Below are 19,449 nucleotides of genomic sequence, written 5' to 3'. Positions count from 1 at the left end.
TGCTTCAACAGGAAAAGGTTCATGTGAGATGACTAAATAAATCTGTCTGTTTACAGCTTATCAACTTATTTATTCTTCTTATAGCACACTGCCTGGCATACAATAGGCACTCAATAAATATTTGTGTAATATATGAATTTAAACCTAGTGTTCTCAATGTTCAACTGATAATACAAAAAGAACCAATTTAAAGATAAAGTTTGGGGAAACAGATGTGGCTCAACCAATTGGGCTCCTGTCTACCTGGGAAGCAAACCCAGGGCCTCCTTGTGAAGGCAAGCTGGCCTGCACCCATGGAGAGTTGATAGCTCCCGCCTGCGGAGAGCTGGCACAGCAAGATGATGCAACAAAGGGAAACAAGCAGACACAGAAGAACACGCAGTGAATGGAGACAGAGAGCAGACAGCAAGCAAGCAGCAAGAGGGGGGGAGGGTGGATAAATAAAAAAATAAATCTTAAAAAAAAAAAAAAGATTAAGTTTGGGGAAACAGATATGCCTCAAATGACCGGGCTCCCATCTACTATATAGAAGGTTCAGGATTCGATGAGGGCAAGCTGGCTCACGTGGCGTGCTGGCCCATGCGGGAATACCGCTCCACACAGGAGTGCCGCCCTGTGTGGGAATGTTGCCCCGTGCAGGAAAAGGCGTCCTGCAAAGTAGTGAGTAGAGAGCTGACGCAGCAAGATGATGCAACAAAAGACACAGAGGAGTGAAAATAAGATGATGTAGCAGAATAGGGAGCTGAGGTGGTGCAAGAGAGTAATCGCCTCTCTCCCACTCCGGAAGGTCCCAGAACTGCCTGATGAGAATACGGGTGGACACAGAAGAACACACAGAGAGCAGACAATGAGCGGAATGGGGGGAAAGGGGAATAAATAAAATAAATCTTTAAAATAAAAAAAATGATAAAGTTTGGAGTCAAATCTTACAAATCTTATGCAAATAGCTCATTTTGCTAGATTTTATTAATATTTTCTCCATTTAGTACAAAAAGGATTTGGAGTGATTTAAAATAACAACATATTCATAATGAATGAATTAAAATGAACATGAAACTAAGATTACAAGCCATACAGTAAAGATTCATAAACTCGGAAGAGAAAATTTTGAATGAACCTTAAAAATGCCAATTCTTGTGTCTCACCCTGACAATTTCACCTCAGTAGGCTTGTAAAAGTGCTTACAATTAGAATTTTTAACAAGCTACCAGAAGATTCTGATGCAGCCATTCCAAGAATTTCTCTAGAGACAAACTACCATCTGAGAAAGGGAAAACAAAATCAAATTCATTTCCACACCTGAGTCTTGAATTTAATTCTTGCCTTCTTGGTGGGTAAGACCAAAATAAATTAAAGAGGAAGCAGTCATTGGTTGGTAACAGGCAATTTGTCAGGGAAGGCCAATAAATCACTGCAAATCTTTCTTGTCAAGTAGGAACAGTACACACATGTAGAACGTTTTCCTAGCACTAAGTAAAAAAAAAAAACACCAACAATTCATCAGGTGGCGTTTCATGTAAAAAGGACTTTAAGTAATAGAAATAAATGTCTTTAAAAGTAAATTTTCAGAGTATATAAAAACATCATAAAATGGGTATTTCTTATTCTAATTTTAAATTTTAAACCAAAATGACAAACTTTTATCACTGCCGGTGAAACTCCAAATAGGTACAGTGTCCTTGGAGAACAAGGAAGATACATATTCCTTACAATCCAGGAATTTCACTCCTAGATAAATCCTAAACTCAGAGAAACTCATATATATGCACTAGAGGTGAATGAATAAATGAATACAAGACAAATATTATCAGCATTTTCTACTTGCAAAAAATTGGAAGCACGTTATATGTATCTATCAAGGAAAGTGTATAAACTGTGGTCTATATATATGATGGAATACCATACATTAGTGAAAAATGAGTCAACTAGAATATGTACCCATTGGGAGGAACTTCATAAATATAACATTGAGAAGCACAAAAACCATTTGCAGAAGAGTATATACAATGTGACAGAGAAAAAAAAAATAATTCTATGAATTGTTTCAAGGAACATATGTATGTATTAACAGTAAAAATATACAGAAATGCATGGGATAAATACAAAGCCAAAGACAGCAGTTACACTGGAGGGGATAGAGGAGAATGGGATTACATGGGGTGTACTTCAATTATACTGGTAATGCTTGATTTCTTTAGTAGGGTGGTTGGTACATGGGGGATTGTTATATGTCTGTATTACTTTATAAAATAAAAATTTGAGGGCAAAATATTAAACTAGATCCTAATAAAGCTTCTAGAGTTATAAGTATAATTTAATGTGGTCCAAGTTGATGCCTTTCTACTGGTAACAGGAAGAGAGGGAGAAAGACTGGGTGGGGGGAATGGACAGGTAACACGCCCCCCCTTATACTAGACAGCAGTCCATCCCAAACTGAGCTCTCTGTGCGTAAAAAGGTAAAGGAATGCCTGAACAGATATACTGCAGCCATTAAAAAAGAAGCAAGCCTAACCTGTATGGACTGATAGGCACATATATCCACCAGACATTAAGAAATAAAAGCTAGTCGCACAATAGTAATGTTTTAAAAAGAAGAGTGTTATATATACTTGCATATAAATTAAAAATTAATAGAAAGTTACATAAAGAACCATTAAATGTGGCTGATTTGGGGGTTAGGGGGAGGGCATTTGTTTCACCTTATACCCTACTATAAATTTTAAGTATTTTTTTAACAAGCATATATTACTTTCATAATTTAAAAAATAAGCTCTCTGTCAAGGACTTGGGAAAGTGCTTTGCAACTTCGGCTGCACTTCAAAATCACCTGGGACAGTTTAAAAATGGAACTCTCAGACCACACCATAGGCCGACTTCATTAGAATCACTGGGGGTGGGGCCCAGGCAGCAGTAGTTTATAAAAGCTCCCAGGGGATTCCAATGTGTATCAAGGGTTCAGTGTCATTGCCTTATGAAGAAAACACACACACATACAAATCCTAAGTCATTTTCAATATTGTTGGTAGTAGTACTAGGATTATTATTCTGCAGCTTATCAGGACACAGTGGGATAAAGCAAATGAAAATTTATACAGGTATTAAGAACAGGATCTTCAGCATATTAGATAGGAGATACAGATGTAAAATCAATGAGGTTAAATAAAAACTTTGAAATTCTGTAAAGGGGCGGTGGGATACGCACTGCCTTTGATGCTAGATATGTAAATGGCAATGTTTCTGTTAGGAATATTAAAGTAACTAATCTTGTATTCAGATCCAGATGAAGAAAGCCATCAACTCCTAGAGGGGGAAGTACCAGGGTTACTTAAAGGCTGAGTAAAAAGTTTCAGGTATAGTAAAGTCTGATACGTTGAAGTACCTTGAGAGGTTTAAGGCTTAGAACCCCAAATTCCATGCCACTGAGTAGGGAAGAGAGAAATCTGCCCTGGACATTTTAGAAAAAGGGTGTTAACAGACAGTGACCACATGAACATTTCACTAGACTCCTATAAAATAACTACTTTTGAGTGATACTGCCTTTTTTTTTTTTTTGCAGGTGGAGGATTGTACTTTTATTACAGGTTTATTTGAGAATTTTAAAAAATACTCATAAGAAAAAGAAAAAAAAAAAGATCACTATAACTATATTCCCCATATTATATTTTGGAATAAAGCCTTCTATCTACATATATTTATATACACACAGATTTTTTTTTCCCCATACAAAAGTGGATTCATACTGAATGGCAGGCACTGTAATCAGCTCTCATTCATGTATTGTAACAAGAATGTTCTTCCAAGTGACACTACTCCTGGGCCCACCAGGCCCACATGGTAGCAAAATGTATTCCCAAATAGCTGAATAAACTGATGTGTTTGACTGAGTTAAATCAGAATAAAACCTATTATACTGAAACAGTGAATTTTGTTGTTTTCTTACACAGTAAATGGTAACTGGCCCAGCTTCTTAAGGCAGCTTCCTCCTGGTTCATGAGATAAAGTACAGAGGATGGAGGAAGATGCACATCTTCCTGTTTGTGCTGACAATGGCAGCTGGACAGGTGTAGGGAGGGCCCCAGCACCTTCCACTTTGCATTACAGGAGGAATGGTACTGTCATTCTATGCAGGTGGCTCCTCTAGGTTCCTGGACTCCCAACTCAATTATAGCCACAGTGTTCCAAGAAGGTAAGGACAGGGGAAATACTTTTGGTCAAATTCTTTCAGTGATAACTAAGGATAGCATTTCATAGTGATTTCATATTCTTTAAAAAATTATTCTCAAAATGACCCTGTGAAGTTAGTATTATAAAACTTTTGGTTTAGAGATGGAAAAACTGAGGCTAAATTTAGACAAAGGGACTATGTATACCAACATATATGAAGAGAATTTAAGTACAAATGCTAATAACAGAATCTAAAAGGAGGAAGAAAAAATTGAGCACTACTACATGCCTGGCACTTTCATGTATTTTATTTTATCTAATGCCCAAAAAAATCTATGGGCATTATTACTCTTACTTTAAAGGTGAAAAAAAACACCCGAGAAACTGAGACGTCAAGTAATTTGGCAAAGGCTAACTAGTTTTTGAATGGCCAAAGTGGGATCTTTACCCAAGTATAATATGTTTCTTTTCACAATGACATAGTACTTCTCCCAAGCCCATAGGAGATTAAAGGAATTTGTGCATAGTCACGGCACTGGTGAATTTGTATTGAACTGAGTTTTCTGGCTATAGAGACTCCATTCTTTCCTATAAACATCCTATCTTACATTTTGGGTGACCCGTAATATGACCAAGAGTTTAGAGAATCCTACTGACCCATCAAAAACTGTCCTATTTACAACCTCAGTTAGTTTGTTAGTTTCTTTTTTTTTTTTTTTTTAAGATTTATTTATTTATTTCTCTCCCCTCTCCCCCCAACCCCGGTTGTCTGTTCTCTGTGTCTATTTGCTGCATCTTCTTTGTCCGCTTCTGTTGTCAGCGGCACGGGAATCTGTGTTTCCTTTTGTTGCGTCATCTTGTTGTGTCAGCTCTCTGTGTGTGCGGCACTATTCCTAGGCAGGCTGAACTTTCTTTTGCACTGGGCGGCTCTCCTTATGGGGCGCACTCCTTGCACGTGGGGCTCCCCTATGCGGGGAAACCCCTGTGTGGCAGGGCACTCCTTGTGCACATCAGCACTGCGCATGGGCCAGCTCCACACGGGTCAGGGAGGCCCGGGGTTTGAACCTCGGACCTCCCATGTGGTAGATGGACGCCCTAACCCCTGGGCCAAGTCTGTCACCATTACTGTTTCAATTATGGTGGCAGAAGACACCAGACTCCTGAGTCAGAGGCAAGGGCCTTTGAATTACTCATGTTGGTTTGAGTCAGTTCCCTCATGCTCCCAAGGTCCATGGGAGAGGCAAATGGCCCACCAAGGGTACTGGACAAGCAGTGGGCTGCACTCCAGGAGAACACTGAGCTCAGGGGAGGTGCTGCTTGTTTGGAAGCAAATGTTGTCTTTCTCTCAGGGGATATGTTACCTCATCCCTTAAGATGACTCACTGCAAGCATGACCTTGACAAATGACCCAGGTAAAGAGCGATCAAGGGCTTACAGTCTTGACATGCTCATCAAGAATAAGCAAAGTCAGGATCCAAACATGACCTGAAGATACATCAATCAGTCACTACTCAAATGGCAAAGCACAGCAAAATGATCCATATTTCAGCATGTACATCTTTATAATCTGCATATTTCTTTTTTAGCTGGTTCAAATGATTCTTCACTAATTAATTAATGTTTTAGAGTTGTGATCAATCCTGAAATATGAGATGTCCATATCTTTGGGTCTGTTTCAGAATAATGAAAACTTCCAGGAAAAGGTGAGAATAATTTCATGTAAATGTGAGAAGAATTTCATTTCTAATTGATTTTTTTATTTTTTATTTTTTTTATTTAATTTCCCCCCCTCCCCTGGTTGTCTGTTCTTGGTGTCTATTTGCTGCGTCTTGTTTCTTTGTCCGCTTCTGTTGTCGTCAGCGGCACGGGAAGTGTGGGCGGCGCCATTCCTGGGCAGGCTGCTCTTTCTTTTCACGCTGGGCGGCTTTCCTCATGGGCGCACTCCTTGCGCGTGGGGCTCCCCCACGCAGGGGACACCCTTGCGTGGCACGGCACTCCTTGCGCGCATCAGCACTGCGCATGGCCAGCTCCACACGGGTCAAGGAGGCCCGGGGCTTGAACCGCGGACCTCCCATATGGTAGACGGACGCCCTAACCACTGGGCCAAAGTCCGTTTCCATCTAATTGATTTTAATCTATATGATTAGTACCTACTACTACCCTCAGTGTGTGTATGTGTGTGGTGGTGGTGAAATAAATGAGTGGGAGTCCTTTTCCCCAAAAAGTGTACAATAGCATGGTGACATGGGTGACATTAAGCTAGGAACTTAATTAAAACAGATAGTGAATCAATGTCCAAATAAGAAAGACTTCAGGAGTTCAGAGAAAATAGACAACTGTGGGATGAAACGGTCAAAGTAAGCTTCATGGATCTGGGACTTAAAATAATAACATTTATTGAGCACATGTTCTATGCCAGGCACTAGGCTGTTTTATATACATTATTTAATTTAAACTGTACTACAATCCTAAAATATAAGAATCATGATTATCCCCATATTACTGAGTGGGGAATTGAGTCTCAGAAAGCTTACCAGCCAGCATGGTCTGATACTCAGATTTGCCCCTGAGTCTTCCCATCTCAGAATTGGCCTCCAAATCAGGATGAGTCTGGAATAGCTACAGACTAAGAAATTAAGGTTAGTGTGGACTTTCATTGAGCCCAAATCTCCCCTTATTCTGCATTACTGGGATGTGCAGTATTGCCAGAGACAGACTGATTTCCATATCACAGGAACTTTAACCTTTTGTTCTTTATCTCTGTATTACTGATAATTTATCCTACCTACACCTTGACTTATATGTTATCTTTAAAAGACCAAACTTTACAATGAAATTGAAATTTGATGACTTTTAGAGTTCCATGGAAAAACCTGGTTAGGTTCCAATGTATTATTTTAGATGGTACTTTAAATCCCAGGGCATTTTTCAGCCAAGTTCCAGAGATCTAAACTAAGAAACATACCTATGTCAAACACTATTTTTTTCCTATTTAGAGTAAAAATTTTGTCAGTATTTCAACACATATTTATTGCATACATACAAAAGTATGCAAAAAAGGCAGAGTTTCTGTCCTAGTGGAACTTGTGGTCCAAGAATAACATAACCAAGATTTGATTCTGGAACTCCAACCAAATGGACCCAACAAAAACTAGTCTGTGTGATATTTATTACCCAATATATACATGTATCTGGTCTTATTATTAAAAATTATTGTCCCACATAATAAAAGTTTTAAAAAAGTTATACTCTCAGGTAATTTATTTCATTTTCTGGATACTGTGAACTATTTAACAGGCTTCTCATGGGGAAACATTTAAGCAAGATTTGTGGCTTATTATCCAGCAGTGTGTTGGTCAAGATGGAATATATATTTTGGGCCTCATTCCTGGCTCCATTTTAAGAGTTCATCCTCAGTTTTACTTATATATCTTGAATTTTATGTATGTAAGCCCCCTCAATTCCTTTCTGGAAGAAGGCAGGATAAAATATGAATGAATGAATGAATGAATGAGCAAGCAAATTAACACACACATACATATACTTCTCTAGCACTGCAATATCTTACTGAATTGTACTAATTTGTTTCTATCTCCCTCACTAAATTTGAGCTCCTTGAAGGCAGATAAAGTGTCTTGTTCAGCTTTGTATCTCTAATACCTAGCATCAAACTCTGAACTGTAGGGTTTTAATAAAAATACGCTTTTAACAGAATGGAGTTTTGATCTCATTATTAGATCAATGCTAAAGTCTTCTAATTCCATTATAGTTTATACTTATGGCACAGAAATGCAATCGTCATTTTATCTTATCATGGATCAACCACCTTTGAGGGCTAAAGAGACCCATGGGAGTTATGGTCATGGCCGATGGGGTTAACTACCAGGGCAGATGGCCCCTCTTTGGAAATGGTGTTTATGTGTGATGAATCTGGACTCAGATGGGATCTCCCTTCATAAGACTTTCATGCTAATGTGCTGGAGGTGCAGTTAATGTTGGGGTTTAAGATATATTTAGGGGATTTGAATCTCTGGACTGACAATGTGATAGCCAGATCCTGAGCCTCAACAGACTCCAGCACCTACAATCTGATTTATTGGACTTACCACACTCAGCTAAGATGGAGGTGAAGAAGGACAACCACCACACCATGGAGCCTAGAGTGATTACAACTGAAAATGGGAGGATTGCATCCAGCATCCAGGTGGAATCTGAGCCTCCTCTTGACATAAAGGTGCAATGGACACAACCAATCCAGTGTCCACATAGAAGAGGTGGCATTGGATTGGGAAAAGGGGACATAATGGACAAAGGGTATGGGGAAAGGCAGGAAGAGATGAGAGGTGGAGGCGTCTTCGGGACATGGAGCTGCCCTGGATGGTGCTTCAGAGGTAATCACCGGACATTGTAAATCCTCACAGGGCCTACATGATGGAATAGAGGAGAGTATGGGCCATGATGTGAACCAATGTATATGAGGTGCAGAGGTGCCCAAAGATGTACTTACCAAATCCAATGGATGTGTCATGATGATGGGAACGAGTGTTGTTGGGGGGGGGGGGAGAGGGGGGGTGGGGGGGTGGGGTTGAATGGGACCTCACATATATATTTTTAATGTAATATTATTACAAAGTCAATAAAAAATAAAAAAATTAATAAAAAAAAAAAAATGGATCAACCACTGCTTTATCACATGCTACAAATAAAGATTACTTCTCAAATCAGATCCTCCTCCTGAATTTCTCAATGTTACTAAAAACACCACCATTTTATTCTTTTGGTCACCTACATGCAATAGCTGGTTTTTGCCTCTAGTTCTTCATCTATCCTAGCTGCTAAGCTCTTATCCCAGGAACATCTCGCCTCTGCTCCCTATCCATGGGCACTTCCTTCCATTAATCCAATGTGGACGCTCAGGATCTCCCTCCAGGATAACTGAACCACATGATCCCTCCATAGAATCCATCTTTCACAATGCTGTCAAATTAACCTTTTCAAAAGCTGAAATATAGCCTTGGTCACTTCCCTTCCCTACTTACAGATCTTCAAGGATTTCCCACTGCCTATGGAATTCATTTCCACTTGCGTGATCTTGACTTATGAGTCAGTTCAATTCAACAGCTCTGTTCTTGGGTGTCTGTCATATATGTATTAAGCAAAGTTCTAGGTTAAGGGAGGGGGAAGAAAGATGTACAAAATATGAAACTCATCTACAACACAATAGTAGAGAGTAGGCATGCACACAAATAACAATAAAACTACAATTGGCAAGAGCTTTAAGAGAGGAAAAATACATGTATCATGGTAGTGTAGAGATGGGAGATTAATTCTGGCTGGGAAGATCAAGGAAGGCTTCATGAGGAGAAGGCATCTGAGCTAGACCTTGAATAATAGGTAAGATTTTTAACAGAAAAGAAGAAAAGCATTTTAGGCATAGGAAATAGACTAAAGTGAAAAACACAAATGGGAATGCACATAAATCGCTTCTGGGAATTCACAAAGAATTATTTGTTGGCACATAAGTAGGTGAGAGAAAGCAAGAGAAGAGAAGATTTAAAAGGTTAGACATCATATGGCAGGTCTGGACTTCCATGCTCAGATTTGTATTCAAGCTAATGGAGACCATAAGCAGGAGAATGACCTGATCACACTGTGTTCTGAGAGGTACCTCACAGGGACATGAAAACTGACCTGAGAGGGGAGAAAATGAAGGGTGAGAGAGCAGTGAAAGAGTCTATAGTAATAAGTAAGAAGTAATAGGGGAACTTTTATCATGGATGTGGAGGCAGTGGCCACGGGACGTTCTGAGGAAAGGGAGAGGGAAAAAACAGGTGTAATTTTGGGGCATTTTCGGGACTTGGTAATTATCCTGAATGACATTGCAATGACAGATGAAGGCCATTGTCTTGTATTAACTTGAAAAAATGTGCGGGAGAGAGCGTAAACTACAATGTAAACTATAATTCAAGCTTAGTGGTAATGCTCCAAGATGTGTTCATCAATTGTGACAAATGTACCATACTAATGAAGGATGTTGTTGATGTGGGAAAATGTGGAACGGCTACGGAGTGGGGCATATGGGAATCCCCTATAGCTTTTGTAAAACGTTGATATAATCTAAGTTTCTTTAAAAAATAAAAAAGCATATATATATATAAAAAGAAGTAATAGTCCTCAAGATTGAGGAATGAACAAACATAAGGGGGAACACATTATGGACCAAAGTGGACTTATTATTGTTGGAAGGGAAGAACTTGTAACATTGATATAAAGATTGTGGTTACCAGAGGTTCTGTGGGTAGGGGAAGGAAAGAACAGATGGAACATGGGGCATTTCTGGGCACTGGAATTGTTCTGCATGAAATTATAATGACAGATACAGGCCATTATACATTTCTGTCAAATCCTATAAAACTGTACAGTGAAAAGTATAAACTATAATGTAAATTATAGGCCTTGGTTAGTCGCAATTTCAATATTTGCTCATCAACTGTAAAAAATGTACCACAGGGAAACAGATGTGGCCCAACCAACCAGGATTCCATCTACCATATAGGAGGCCCTAGGTTTACTTCCCAGGGCCTCCTTGTGAAGGCAAGCTGGCCCACATCTGTGGACAGCTGACGGCCTGCACCTGCAGAGAGCTGGCGCAGCAAGATGATGCAACAAAGGGGACAAGCAGACACAGAGAGCAGACAGCAAGCAAGTGGCGGGGGGGGAGGGGAGGTGTAAAAAAAAACCTTAAAAAAAAGGTACCACAATGATGTAATGTTATTAATAGGTGAAAATGTATGAAGGAGGAGGTAGGGTATATGGGAATCCCCTATACTTTCAATGTAACTTTTGTGCAATCTAAAACTTCTCTATAAATAAAGTTATTATATGGGGGAATAAAAGAAGTAATGCGGGTGTGAATGAGACCTGAGGCAGTGGGAAATGAACCATGATTGGCTGAAATAGCTGCTCAATAATATCAGTTGGAGACACTGACTGCACTCAGATTTTCACACATATTCTATACACTTCTTTCTTGCTTGATAGATGAACTTATGGCACAGGCCAAACAGTATGCATCTGGAGTCCCAGAGCCTTCATCAGCCAGTCCAGTGCATCTGCCCTGCCACCACTTAGATGGCAGTCTGTGTGCCCACAGCTTCTGGGTCCACCACTGCCCCAGTCAAATAAGACTTGTTCCCAGGTCACTTTGCCCAAGTCCCACTCTCCTCAATGCAATGCTGAGACAGAATGTACCACATCTCTTTTTCCTTGTTTTCATTAAGAACCCTAAGAGGGGAAACGGACTTTGGCCCGGTGGTTAGGGCGTCCGTCTACCACATGGGAGGTCCGCGGTTCAAACCCCGGGCCTTCTTGACCCGTGTGGAGCTGGCCATGCGCAGCGCTGATGCGCGCAAGGAGTGCCCTGCCACACAGGGGTGTCCCCCGCGTGGGGGAGCCCCACGCGCAAGGAGTGCGCCCGTGAGGAAAGCCGCCCAGCGTGCAAAGAAAGAGCAGCCTGCCCAGGAATGGCGCCGCCCACATTTCCCGTGCTGCTGACAACAACAGAAGCGGACAAAGAAACAAGACGCAGCAAATAGACACCAAGAACAGACAACCAGGGGAGGGAGGGAAATCAAATAAATAAATAAATCTTTAAAAAAAAAAAAAAAAAAAAGAACCCTAAGTGTATGTTCTTCTCTGTGGTTTCCTGGATCTGGGGGCAAGCCCATATTGCTCTATACTTCTCTATAGAAAAATATTTCTATACTTAGGCTGTCACAGTATCTTGTACATATCCCTTTAGACTTGTCATAGTTATAATTTTATATTTCTTTGTATGATTATCTGGTTAATGCTGATCTTTATTACTTATATTTCATAAGAACAGAAACTATGGCTGCTTTATATTCCCAGTGCATGTCATATGCTAGATGCTTGGCTAGTACATGCTAGGTGAATGAATAAATGTAAAGGAATAGATAATCAAACTTCTTGAAATTAGTGTGGTTTGTCTTTTTTCAGAACACTTAGACTTGCAATCATTGTATGTACTTTAAATAAAGAGCACAGAGCAGCACTTGTACATCAGTAACATAGTAAATATGTTATTAGCATAGAGACTGGCTTCTAATACCATTATTATAATATTATTACTGAATTCATTCTTTGTGGCAGAAACTGTTTTCTGCTTAGCCCTGAATCCATTCCCAACCACCTTGTTCCTTGCCTAAGTCCACGACTGAAGCTGAAAAAAAACCAAAATTCTTATTTTCTTTTCCTTATAAGTAAGGGCAGTCACGAGACGCAGTTCTGACCAGTAAGATATGTGGAAAAGTTTTGTGGGAGGCTTCTGAAAAGCTACTGATTTAAAAAAAAAAAGAAAAAAAAAGTGAGGCTGTAGCAGTTCCTTCCCCCATTTTTCTCAAGTGAATATGAATGGGATGTCTGGTGTTAAAGCAGCCATCTTTCAACCATGAGGGAAATGGCCAATGAAATCGCAAAGCGATTGATATATCAGAAGCAGCTGCCTACAAGACTTCTTGTTACCTGAGAAAAGTAGACCCTTATTTTCTTTTCTATTATTGCATCTAAAAACATTCCTAATTGATACTCTACAAAATAAAAAGATTCTCTTCTAGACAAAACCAAGATGGTTTTGTTCTCTTTTTTCTCTTTACTAAATTTCTTTATTACTCTCCCCAATAATTGAAACAAAATTATCTAGTATATTTATCATATAAAATAAAAAATCAATTTTAATTTAAGCAGGTAATGATTCTTTAAATTTTTGATCGTTAATTTACAAATAAATGGAGTCAGAAAAACATCTCGTCAGGGGTAGGGCATCAAGAAGCTATCAGGTTGCTTTGCTTTGTTAACTCTAAAATGAAGACCCAAACTTTAGAAATCAAGTATTTTAATGGCCACTATAGTTCATTGATACCAGCATGTAACACACTCTGATCTGATTCTAGAACCATCTGTTATATAAATGTGAAGATGGATAAGAAATCAGATACTCTATATATGTAGTTTGACTATATAAATATAGACAATATTTCCTTTGCAAAAAAATACATACAAAAATATGAATAAACTGTTAAGAATTCATAAAGAAAACTGGTTATTGAAACCAGGATATTTCACCCATTTTCCTAATACGGCATGAAATTTAGGTTTTATATAGTGAGGCTTAGTACCTTGTCAATAATGTAAAGTTCTGAGAGCAGAGAGGAATTGGAATTAAATCATCTTGTGCCAGTTCTGTTTCAATCTGACCTCAGTTCCTCACCTAAGAAATTGGGGAGGGTGAACTAGTTTTCAGACTGTGTACTGCAGAGTCCAACAGCAAGTCTCCCAGCCTTCCATGTCTCATTCAGGAAGGGCAGTTCTCACTGTTTAATTACTGATGGCTTATATAAGATTTTGTATAAAGTAATAACTCAGTAATTAAAAATAACATGAAAACCACTGGGCAAGACAATTGCCTACATCACTTCTAGCATTAATATCCATGATGAAATGATTTCTTTAAGCTTTTAAGTTCCAAATATTTTAGGGGAAAATCTATTCAACAAAATATGAAAAGAAAACTGACATGACAATGTGGGCTTGACTTATTTTCAGAAATATATTCAAATGGAACTAATGTTTTTACCTGGTGAAAATGCCATCCACAATTCCAATTGTTGCTTCTTCTGCAGGAACATAGGAGCCAATCTGAGCCATAATAGTAATCAATGCAACTTGTTTTATGTAGGAGCTCTTTCCTCCCATGTTTGGTCCAGTAATTATCATTACTCTCTCTGAGTCCCCCTGGAAAGTTAGATGGCAATTTCATTTACTGCAACAGAAGGTTGGGGTTTTTTTGTCTTTAAAAAATTTTTTATTGTATTTTTTAATGTAAGTATCATTCACACATAAACATACATAACTAATAAGTGTATTGTAAAAGTTGTGAACTTACAAAACAAACATGCAGGGAAGTGGACTTGGCTCAACGGTTAGAGCATCTGCCTACCACATGGGAGGTCCAAGGTTCAAACCCAGGGCCTCCTTGACCCGTGTGAGCTGGCCCACGTGCAGTACTGATGTGCACAAGGAGTGCCCTGCCACGCAGGGGTGTCCCCTGTGTAAGGGAGCCCCATGGACAAGGAGTGTACTCCGTTAGGAGAGCTGCCCAGGGCGAAAGGAAATGCAGCCTGCCCAGGAATGGTGCCGCACACACGGAGACCTGAAGCAGCCAGATGATGCAACAAAGAGAGACATAGATTTCTGGTGCCGCTGACAAGAATACAAGCGGACACAGAAGAACACACAGTGAATGGACACAGAGAACAGACAACTGCGACGGGGGGGCTGGGGAAGGGGAGAGAAAGAAAGAAATAATAAATCTTAAAACAAACAAACATGCAGAACATCGTACAGGGGTCATATACATCACCCCACCACCAACACCTTGCACTGCTGTGAAACATTTGTTACAAATTATGAAAGAATATTGTCACGAGAGGGGTTTTTATATAATATCTACCATTTATTCCATGAATGAGAATGCATTAGGCAAAAGACTGCTTTGTGGCATATTTAAATATGGTAGCAGTAAGTATCAGAAAGGGAAAGAGATCTTTTTTCTCTTCAACCTGAACTTTCTTAACACCTGTTTCTAGGTTTTAAAAATGAAATAAGAAGAAGTAACCAGAAATGGATCACTAACAGGGCTTTCTCATTAAATATTCACTAATCTGCTTGTGTGTATGTGTTTTACACTGTTTACCTTTAAAGTCTATCAATTTCAATCTGTCCCTCTTAACACTACAGGTATTAGATATCTTATTGCCCAAGCCCCTATTTTGGGCTGGCAGCACAGAATTTTTTCAGTTATAAATGGATAATGGCGATAAGAGCTTTATAATACCAAATTCTAGGTACAGGTTTTATCACTATTTAATTATTCACTGGCATTTCACTACAGCATGTGAAGGAGGCAGAAGAACTGAAACTCTTGCAATGAATTAAGTTTCTAGAACTTCCCTACACTGATCAATTATAGTATCTACCATGTATAGAGCTCTTTTAAGAGACACTATCTAACTGCAGCCCTCTGCACAGGACTTAGCCCCAACACATCCATGTTCTACGCCATGTGAACACACTATCATGAGGAATACCTTCCTGCCAAGAACAGCCAATCTGTTAACTAACCAACAGTCTATGAGGTGGCATAGCATAAAACCTCTTCTCAAACTAGGCCACTCAAATAATCTCTTGGAACTTTAAATTGAGACCATGAAGGGAATTCAATGCATTGGTAACTGGAGTATAAGTAAAAAACAATAATGACAAACCAACAAACACAGAATAAGGCTGCAAGGTACTGAAGACAATGAGTAAGAAGTTATGAAGAAACAAAAGATAAGAAGAAAAGTTATACAGATGAGATAAAAAGTATTTGTTATGAAGGAGAAGAAGGTACAGAAGAACCAAGAGAGGAGTTGAGAAATATCATACAAATTTTATACAGAGTAAAGCACTGTGAATTCTTGAAAAGAATAAAGGAAAACTGTTCCATCCCTAAGTGTCTCATATTATACATTTTCATTCTCCCTAAAGAGCAGCTGGGTTAGAGATCTTGTTTTTCTTCTGTGTTTCCTATCTCTTATGGCTACATTTGGCTTTAAAAATAAACGTAAAGAATCTCAGAACTTGAATGAATCTGTGTTTCTTGCAACAGAAAGAGCCTAACACTGTAACAGTAGGGAACAAAGTTTATTATGAGAAGAATGAGAAAACTAAGGACTAAAATAAAATTAGTTATGGTCCACACAGATAGCAGCATAAGATGATCCAGGGTGCCATACCCCAAGTATCTTTGAACAACTAGCAAAAAACAGACAGAACCATCTTTCTCAAAACACCAGAAAATAGTTAAAGGGGTGTAGCAGCTGGGCAAGTAAAAAATTGTTAAAATGCAACTTTAAAAACAGTAGCTCTAAGTGCCCTTGCTGGGCCCTCCACCGTCTTACGCCCCCTCCAGCATACTAATTGTGGGTCTTGGCCCTGTTCTTGAGGGAGCAGAGTAACCCCTATGGGCTTATTCTGTGGTGCCTGAATATCAGTGCCAATCTCCTGACAGCCTTAAAGACTGAACCTGGAAACTTCTCTTGCTCACCTTCCCAGAACTTGGCCTGTAGGAAGAGCAGCTTGCAGAGAACCTAAGGCAAGGGATTACCTGCTTTAAGAAATACAATGGAGCATGGGTGGAGGGGTGGGGGGTGTCTATTTCATAGATGACAGAGGATCCTGCACTTCACACTTGACTCAGGCTAATCTTCATGACAGGAGGGCTAAACTCTGAGAAATCATTAGCAAACACAGAATCATTTTGCAAAGACTATGAAGGATTTTTTTTTTTTTTTGCAGTGGTTTGTTTTTGTTAGCTCCTTGCACTCGAGGGACTCGAGAGAATCTTTATTATATGACATGCTGGATACAAACTAAGAAACAGTCAGTTCAGAGACTAACTCCCAGAGTTAACACTTAAAATATTAAAATGTACAGTGTGCAACAAAAGATTATAAGACAAAGACAAAGGAAATGATAGAGGAATCAAAGAAACAAAATAAAAATCCAGAAACCATTAACAAAGAAGACCAAACTTTGCCAACACACTGGACGAAGATTTAAAAAACGACCCTCAATATACTCAAGGAGATAGAGGAAAACAGAGGGAAAGAAGTAAAGGATATCAGGAAAACAATGACTCTTAATGAAAGGGCAGAAAATTTTAAAAAGAGCTAAATAAATATATTAGAATCGAAGACCAGAATAACTGAAATGAAAAATGCCTTAAAAGGCTTCAACAGCAGACTGGAGTTGGCAGAACAAAGAATTAGTGATCCCAAGGCAAGGCAACTGTAATGATTCAGGCTGAGAAACAGAAAGAAAAAAGAATTAAAAATAAAAATGAACAGCAAACAGAGCCTCGGAGACCTGTGCGACATCATCAAGCAACCAATATATGCATTTTGAGTGTCCCAGAAGAAGATGAAAGAGAGAAAGGGAAGAAGGAATATTCACAGAAATAATGGAAGAAAATGTCCCTAATTTAATGAAAGACATGAATATGTACATCCATGAAGCCCAAGAAATTTCAAATAAATTAAATTAGAAGAGAACTGAGGATTGTGGGAAGATGGTGACAGACTGACAGGCAGAGCTGAATGCTCTCAAAAAAACAACAACAAAAAAATCAAAAGCTGTCCAAGGCACCTACCTGCCTTGGGAGTCAGCCAGACAGGACAGTGATACACAAATCCCAGGAGGATGAAGGACAGAAAGACGAAGAAGCTGAAAAGACAAATATAAGTTACCAAGTCCCCAAGGCAGTTGGGAAGCGCTCTCTTCCCCCACCCTCGAGATACTAAGCTGGGGTAAAACCCGTTTCACTGAAGCCGATTGAAAGGGGAACAGACATCTTCCTCCCTGTCAGCTGGTTCAAGGGAAAAGGGAGGGAAGGTCAGGGTTTTTTTCTCCAGTGAATTCTGCCAGCAGAGCCTCCTTTGAATCTCTGATCTGGAGATTCAACACAGAACACAGGGAAGCCAAGACTGAAACTCCTAAATGAAAAGGGGTGCTGAGTAGCGCCATCTGCTGGCCAGTCTGGAAACTGCATGGACAAAAACCGCTCAGGCTCTCTGTATCTGGGAGTAAATCTTCTCCCCACTAGTAAGCCCCTGGCCTGATTTTGAAAACTTAACTGGGCAGTTTTAAAGACTGAGAATAAAATGAACCAGATATCAAAGAAGAGCTGTGGGACAAAATAAAACAATAGGGAAGAGAGAGAAATTAGCCATCGAGTAAATACATCAACATATTCAGATGCCTAGCCATCAGTAAAAAATTACAAGCATAATAGGAAACAGGAAGAGATGGCCCAGTCAAAAGAACAAACCAAATATCCTAAAGAGATACAAGATTTAATACAATTAATCACTGATAATCACACAACTCTCCTAAATCACTTCAAAGAATTTAAAGAAAATAGGACTAAAGAAATAAAAGATATTAAGAAGACACTGGGAGAGCATAAAGAACAATTTGAAAGCCTACAAAGAAAAGTAACAAAACTTATGGGAGTGAGACATGGTGGGTGAGATTAAAAATACATTAGAGAGGGAAGCGGCTGTGGCTCAATCAGATGGGCTCCCGTCTACCACATAGGAGGCCCTCGGTTCACGCTGCGGAGTTCCACCCGGCCTGTAGGCATCGCGGAGAGCCAACTCAGTAAGGTGGCACAACAAAACGAAGGGAGACAAGCAAGAACAAAGAAGAAACCGCAGCAAATGGACACAGAGTAGACAAGCAAGCAAGCCGCAATGGGGGAGGGGAAATTAAATAAATAAATACAGACACAGAAGAATGTACAGCTAACGGACACAGAGAGCAGACAGCACACAAAAAGCTGCAGGCAGTGGGGGATAAAAAAAACACATTAGAGGCAGAAAACAGCAGATTTGAATTGCTTAAAAACAAAATTAGTGATTTCAAAGATTGAACATCTGAACTGGAAAAGACAAGAGAACAGAAACAGAAGAGAACAGAAAGAGAAGAGAATGGAAAAAAATGGAATGAAGTCTCAGGGAATTGAATGACAATGCAAAATGTACAAACATTTGCATTATTGGTGTACCAAGAGAATGGAAAAGAGACAAAGAATATCTGAGGAAATAATGTCTGAGAACTTCCCAACCCTTATGAAGGACATAAATATCAATATTCAAGAAGGACAACGTACCTCAAACAGAATAAATCCTAACAGACCTACCCCAAGACACCTACTATTCAGAATGACAATTATCAGAGATAAAGAGAGGATTCTGAAAGCAGCAAGAGAAAAATGAAGCATCATATACAAGGGAAACTCAATCAGATTAAGTGCCACTTTTTCAGCAGAAACCGTGGAGGAGAGAAGTGGTAGGATGTATTTAAGGTACTGAAAGAAAAAAACTGCCAACTAAGAATTCTGTATGCAGCAAAGTTGTCCTTCAAAAATAAGGGTAAGTTCAAAGTCTACACAAACAAAACTGACAGAATATGTTAACAAAAGACCAGATTTGCAAGAGACACTAAAGGGGGTACTGTAGCCTGAAAGGAAAAAACAAGGGTAAGAGATGTGGAGAAGAGTTAAGAAATTATTTTATTCTAATAATTATTAGGAATTATTCTAATATTATTAGGAAGGGTAAACTAAAGGATAAGGAGATAGACAACAGAACAATGTAACAG

The 19,449-nt window shown here is 39.2% G+C and overlaps 1 protein-coding gene across 8 annotated transcripts in view; it reads right to left on the bottom strand.

Moving 5' to 3' along the window:
* Positions 1-19,449, bottom strand: part of MSH3 (mutS homolog 3) — a 229,016-nt gene that overhangs the window by 20,984 nt on the left and 188,583 nt on the right. For all 8 annotated transcript variants that reach the window (XM_058275431.1, XM_058275432.2, XM_058275433.2 and 5 more), the window contains one exon: positions 13,820-13,977. In XM_058275431.1, coding sequence (XP_058131414.1) covers positions 13,820-13,977 — 158 coding nt within the window. The remainder of the gene's footprint in view (positions 1-13,819; positions 13,978-19,449) is intronic.

The sequence above is a fragment of the Dasypus novemcinctus genome, chromosome 2, assembly GCF_030445035.2.
Source record: "Dasypus novemcinctus isolate mDasNov1 chromosome 2, mDasNov1.1.hap2, whole genome shotgun sequence".
NCBI lineage: Eukaryota > Metazoa > Chordata > Mammalia > Cingulata > Dasypodidae > Dasypus > Dasypus novemcinctus.
The sequence above is the reverse complement of the archived record's forward strand: the minus strand, read 5'-3'. Positions and strand labels throughout refer to the sequence as shown.